Here is a 7,032-nt window from a genome sequence, read left to right as displayed (position 1 = left end):
TGAAATACTATCTGTAAAATTATCTATGTAAACAAACCTCATCACTTGAGAAGGTAGGTGATGCGGACGTCGTGGAAGAAATTTTGTCCCGTAACGCTCGCCGTACTGTTGGGGGGGAGAAGCGGTGGTGGGGAGATGCTGCAGTCTGCAGTCTGACCGCTAGATGTCGCTAAAAGTTACACACTGTAGCTTTAATACTGTGGTCTCATGTACATTGACATTGTATTATTAAGTCTAACAAGTAGGAGATATGAAACTGTCATGAATTGACCACTGTTTTATTGAAGGCGGCAGCAGAAAGGCTTTTTAAAATCAAAATTGAAGATAGAGAAAATAATGTTGACAAGAGGTGGAAAATGTTCCTAAGAGATTTTTAGGTTGATTTAAAAAAGCCATTTTAATTTAGCCCCGGAAGGACTGTTTCATTGTCCTACTTCCAGCAAAGAAACAGGCCTGTGATCTGCTTCTCTTTCCATGACATTGGAGAGGAAAAACTCCCTTTTAACAGGAAGAAACCTCCAGCAGAACCAGGCTCAGTGTGAGCGGCCATCTGCAGAGGCCGACCAGGTTCAAGGAGACAGAAGTAGACATATAAAAAGAAGCAAAATACAAAAGCGCAGGTAAAACTTGACATCACGGACTGCTGTTAAGTTGCTCTCTATGCACAACTTTTGAATAAGCTTGGGAGTGCAGCCTACCATCAATTTTTGGATAAGCCCATAATCGCTGAAAGAAAAAAAAAGAGAACAACTTTGCTTCATCCAGAGTTGCTTCTTGATGACAGACGGATCAGGTGGTACTTCCTTGTAAATCTACCCACGCAGAAAGCTCCAATGCTGGGAAGAGGCAGCCAGACCAGGGTTTTAATTCAGCCCATTTTAATTTAGCCCTATAAGCCCAACAACGAAACAATCCTTCCAGGGCTAAATTAAAACGGCTTTTTTAAAGCCAACTAAAATCCTCTTCAGAGCATTCCTTCTTTCATACTTTGATAATATAATATTCTCTGTATTCCGTTTCAACTAAAACAATCTTTGCCTACAATGAGTCCCTGATTGGTTCCTGATGCAATTTCATCTAAAAGTACAGCTTTTTTCAACTTCAGGGTCACCGCTCCACTCTCTCCATTCGGTGCCGCTGTTTGACAACAACTCAGTTATATCAAGTAGCATAAGGTCAGAGTGGAGCAGTGAATGCTCTCCCGCAGTGGAATGCAACACTGGCTGCTTCCTCCCCCTTCCCCACGTGGTTTGTATAGGGATGCTATGTGAATCCACTATCCTTGCCATGTACAACTTTATAAACTCCTCATGGGCTGTTTGATGATAGAGGGCTTGCTAATGTTATCACAAGGAATTGCTTCAATTTTCATAGTTTTTCTCATAATATTTTCTCAGACCATAAACTCATTCAAATGTTTTGCTGATTCATATATTTTGCAAGCAGCTGCAGTGTTTGTCAACATTCCACTAAAACCAAGAGAAGATCTGATATTTAAAAACCTCCAACATCTTGAAACATAATTTGAACGACACATTCTGACATCATTTAGGCCAAAACTGCTTTCCTTTTCATCTTGTTTTATTGGACGTTATAAGGAAGATCAAAAAGAGGTTTGGGAACTCAGCCCCTTTCAGCTCTGCTAATTTCAAACTTTCATGGAAGCATTTTATTCTCTCAGACGTTATCAGAAGCACTGGAACATCTGAGGCGTCAAATTCCTCCTTCAGCTCTCGATATGAAGTTTAATTAAAACAGATGGATTATTAATCTGAACCTTAGAGAGAAGAAAGTGTTTGTGCTTTCTTAAAGCAGGGTGGATTTTACACGTGAGCGAATCTGAATTGCTCCAGTCCCTCCACTGTTTCATGCAACATGATGCTGCTGCTCCTGATCAGAGACTTTGGGATTTGAAGGGAGAGAAGAAGAGGAAGATGTCATCATCAGCTTTCTGACAAACAAATAGAGCCTTTGGCCGTTTCACCTCCCGTTGCCTCACACATAAACAGCAAGCTGGAGATAGTAATCAGTGAGCGGCCCTCCTCATACTGACCAGGCCAGGGTGCCGCGTGTCTAATCAAGGATGAGAGGAAACGGTGACAGCGCATGTACCAATTAAAGAGGCTGATTGGGCTCTGTTCCACTGTGGCACAAACAATGCCTCCCACAACAGATTGCAATCTGACAGCAGCAGATGTAATTCATTAATTATACTGATAAAAACGCTCCAGAAACCACCGTGGTGCTGCTGCTGCTTACATTTTGATTTAGTTTTTCAACTGAAAGATCTAAAAACATTTCAATAAACGTTTTGTTTTCAACATATAAACCTGTTGGCAGAAAAGTGGAGCTTGACGTAAAAAAAACCTTTAGTGGAAGATCTCCAACATCTAAGTAACAAAGATTTGTGTCTGCTGCTGCAGAGACTCACCTTGTCAGAGAGGCTCTTCAGGGCTTCCTTGAGTCCAGGGGAGGAATGTTCAAGGGCAGCCTGGAGGAGCTGGTCGGCCAAGGCTGTGATGAGGGGCTGGAGGAGGCTGACAGTGCTCAGTACCTCCTGGGCTTTGGCTGTGTGCTGCGGGGAGTAGTAGATACACTGGTAGGCAGTGCTGAAGCTGCGAGGAAAGAAAAGATCAACATCAACAAGATCCAAACTAGGACTTTATTTTGGCCACCTGTGGCCACCTTGTTTACAATTACTAAAAATAATAATTCATGGGAAAAAATATTCTGTTTTTAAACATTTATTTAGCCCAAATTTTTCGATTACATTCAGATTTTCGAGAATGAAAATCGGACATGAGGTCAAAGAAATTTTCTCCTCTTATAGGATGTTGAAGAAGCTCAATTTAATGGCGGGGCGATCATCTCTACACCCTTATCTGAAGTCTCATAAACCTTGGATTTGGTGGAACAGAACTCCCCTCATCGTTAATGAGACCTGATCAGATCTCTGCCACAAAATACTACACAACAACAGCACCAATTCAAATTGAATAAAAGCGTGAAAGTAAAAGTCATCACGGTTTTATAAAAAACTGACTGACACATGAACTGGAGTGAAAACTGGACCAGGCACACACCTAAGAATGTTCTGACCCGACTTCTTAGTGCCCAGTGCTACTGCTGGGTTTTCTAGCTGATGTGTGATCATCTGCAGTCCTGCATCTCAGGCCCATCCAGCCAGTCAGCAGCTGATAGGTAAACACTTTTTAGGCCCAGTAAAGCAGCACCCACAGAACACAGTGACACCAAAACCACTGAAAGGTGTCATTTAGAAAGACTGTGATGGAAACTTTTCTCACTGGTGCATAAAGGATGTTTAAGTGTAAACAGCAGAACGAAAAACAATGAGAGGCATTAAGTCTGAGAGCAGAGTATTTCTGGAACCATGAAGAATTTCCTCAGAAGTGTGAAGAAACCACTTTAGATGAAACCAAAGGTTTTCTCCCTTTACCATAAACTTGCACGGCTGAGGCCTCCCTGGGGATAAAAACACAGCTGAGTTTGTGTGTAAATCAGGCCTGCAGAGGTAGGAAGGGAGTGAATATTTTTATCTATTTATTTCTGAATAGCAGGAGTTCTTGTTTACTTGTAAAAACATTGAAAACAGACAGATGGATCCGCTCACTGTCGTAGGAAGGTTACGGCAGCTTTGCTCTTTGTTATCTGTTGGGAGGAAAAGCTTCACAGCCTAAATTGGACGGTCAACCAATGCCGACTTATTTCCATTCTATAAATGTTTAATTCCCTTTCAGCCAATCAAGCATCCTCCTCGGCTCAAATTTCAGCAACTTTCGTTCTGTCTGATGGGATGTAGAGCAGTGCGGGGCAAAAAACAGCTTCTCCAGGTTCTATGTAGATTAGACCCCAGAGTGAGATCTGAACGAAGCTTCTGCTTCTGTCTTTTGACAAAATACCCTACCTTACTGTATGTGTTGATACACATGGAAATGTGAAGGTCAGGGCTGGCCGTGAAGTCTTTCTCAGTAAGTTAAAGATTATGGCCTTGTCCTGATGGCTAATGAGGCCCCTAGAGGACCACCACCCAGAAACTTGAAGGTAACCAAAGCAATCACTGAGTAAAAGCAAGACATGGGGAGATCAGCATGAAAACAGACACTGTAGACCATCTTCTCTACAAGGATACTTTCAAATTAAACAAAGCTTTAAGCCACTGATCTCCCTCAGCCTCACCTCCAAAAATGCAATTAGCTTTTGTAACAAAATAAAGTGAAATCTAGGTAGTGCTTCATCTTTTGGGGATTTACACTGATAAAACACCATAAAGATCCTTCATGAAAGACAGAAAAGCTTTCAAAGAGGCAAAGGAGAGAGCAGGCGCTTTCCTCTGATTCAATAATATCAGCATTGACTCATAAGCACAAATCCATTCCCATTAGGAAACATATGCAGACGGTAATGAATGCAGGGACCTGCCACCTGATGCTAGAGGACAGAATTGATCTCCTCCACGGCTGGCTTTGGCTGGGAAATTTAATTGCCTCATCAGGGTTGTTGTAAGTCCAAGCAGGTCAACAAAGATGGTGAACTGAGGAAAGGCAAAACAGCAGAAATTTGTGAATGCAAATTTGATAAGAGGCCAAGGGGGTTGCACATCTCGTTTTCCATCCCTTGAATATCTCAGGGATTCTCTGTGTCATGTTTACTAAATAGAAGAAAGTAAACCGCAACCCAGGGCCAGATACCCTGCAGTAATTACAGGTGGTAGGCATCCATAGTCTATTAGAAATGTGACAGAATGGTGATTGAGACATATCAGGACTGTCACTGAGCAGAACCAGACTGTTTAACAAACACAAATAGGTTTAAAAGCTGCCAGACGCGTCTTCATCAAGCTTTCTCACCTTCACTCTTTGACTGTTTAAAACAACGAAGATCTGAGAGAAATAATTCTGATTAAGAAAAGCTAATTAGAAAGATAAAATATATATATATTTTTTCTAACTGCTTTAAAAAAAAAATCTATATTCTCTTTGCACTGTTTTCACAAGTAGAGTCACAAAACTGTACTCAGGTAACAGAGATGGTAGTCAATCCCAGACAGTACTCAAGTAAAATGGCTAATATAGAAATAATAATGATTATTTCACTTTACTGCCTATCTAACTAGGTCTACCATAGCTTTACTACCTATTAACCATTTCTACCACACCCTTAATACCTATTTAACTAGTATTACCAAAGTTTTACAACATATTTAACTAGTTCTACGAAAGCTTTACTACCAATAACTAATACTACCAAAGCTTTACTACCTCTTTAACTAGTTCTACGAAAGCTTTACTACATATTTAAATAGTTCTACCATAGCTTGGCTTTGTTGAAAATGTGCATAGTCACACACATTCTCATCTTCATACTTTGGACCCTGTGCTGACACATGGCATTGAATGTGAAGGAACAACAATATTTTCTCACAACCCTCTCTAATAACTTTTTTGTTACCTTCAAAATTACTCCTGCCCCAAGAGAATGTCTCACTTTAGCAGATCATTATCAGACAATGCAGTTATACATTTTAAGAATCTGTTCCACTTTTTATTCCCTCTGTATCGATGAACACTCTTGCAAAGGGAAAACATTTAATGTATTCCCCTTCACAAATTGATGATTTTATTGATGGGTGACTATTTCATACGTACTGCCTTAGTCATATCTTTGTTTATGTTTAAGAAAGTCCAGCTAGTTTACATGTTTTTAGAAATACTACTACAGCATTTTTAATGTTTATTCCATATATGGACAGCTTTCTGTCTGTCCTGTCCTGTAGTGGTAGAGGACCCTAACACAGGCAGGAGGAATCATGCAAGGAGGGGACTGTTGTTGTAAGCTGGATGATAGATCATGTAGTGCAGCCTGGTCCAAAGCTGATGGCTGCTGCACTGAGGAGTAACTACCAGACGTGCTGAAGCAGGAGCCACACCTGATGTAAGACTTGTGGGCCTTTATGATGAGGGAATTTCTGCTTTTTATTTGGCCGATTGATTAACTTTGCCAACCTGTGATTCCTAATTCATGGAAAAATAAAAAAAAAGATCCTAAACTTACAGCAAATCAGACAATGGTGTGAAATAAGACATAAAATGAGTTTAAGTTCAGAGCAGAATGATGAATGTATAGATAGAGCTGCTAAAACTAGCCTCTCAAGAGTTCATTTTATCCACAGTTTGAATAAACTTATCATTAGGTTTGTCTAGAAATAGCACTGAGAGAGCAGAGCGCTGGGCCCCGAGGCCTAATTAAGCAAGCACACATGGCACATGGTTAATTAATAGTGGGGAGGAAATTAATGAAAAGCCAGAGGCCCCATGCTGACAGCTAGCAGGAATTAAAATGTTGCTCAGTCAGCAGAGCTTCCAGCTACCTTTTATGTGATGGTCAAAGTCTTTGTTGCCATTTTATTAACCGCTCTCTTTAATCCATCCAACAAGGTAAAAATATATATCTTCAGATGAAGCCTGGAGGACCTGATCTCAGACCAAATACTCATCAGTTTTTCTATCTCACACTAAGCTCTGATCCCACAGCCATCCTTCAGAACAAAAAAGCCAAACCTGTTTCCACAGATGTAGATAAACATGAACAATGGCCCGGGACCAGAGAAGCCTCAGGGCCTATGCCAGTTCCCCTGTGCTTGACTTAAGAGCATTTTAAGACGATGAAGAATTGCTTCAATACAACGAATACTTAGTAGCGTTTTAAAACAAGCAAATGACAGAGTGTAATGAGTTATCGGACTTCACCGTAGCAAAAAGAGGCAGCATTAGACAGGAGGTAAAGCAATCAGAATTGGCTATGCTCTCTCCCATGAGCATGATGGTCAGAAACAAAGTTTAGCCTGATGTGGCCACATTTTTATTATTCCTATCTTTGATCTATTAGTCAAACAGTTCAACCAATCCTAATAAAGAGTGAAGTGATGTGCTAGCAAACTACAGATAGAAAGTGTGGGTCGCAGAGGCGGCTGCGGTCACTGAGTTGGTGTGACTTGAAGGTGCTGACTCTTTT

General features: G+C 40.8%; 1 protein-coding gene across 4 annotated transcripts in view; it reads right to left on the bottom strand.

The window, feature by feature from the left end:
- inpp4b (inositol polyphosphate-4-phosphatase type II B) overlaps nt 1-7,032 on the bottom strand; it is a 244,589-nt gene that overhangs the window by 33,422 nt on the left and 204,135 nt on the right. For all 4 annotated transcript variants that reach the window (XM_015371659.1, XM_015371654.1, XM_015371655.1 and 1 more), the window contains one exon: nt 2,432-2,615. In XM_015371659.1, the coding sequence (XP_015227145.1) occupies nt 2,432-2,615 (184 nt within the window). The remainder of the gene's footprint in view (nt 1-2,431; nt 2,616-7,032) is intronic.

The sequence above is a fragment of the Cyprinodon variegatus genome, unplaced genomic scaffold (assembly GCF_000732505.1).
Source record: "Cyprinodon variegatus isolate N-32 unplaced genomic scaffold, C_variegatus-1.0 Scaffold61, whole genome shotgun sequence".
Taxonomy (NCBI): domain Eukaryota; kingdom Metazoa; phylum Chordata; class Actinopteri; order Cyprinodontiformes; family Cyprinodontidae; genus Cyprinodon; species Cyprinodon variegatus.
This window is presented reverse-complemented; position numbering and strand designations above follow the sequence as displayed.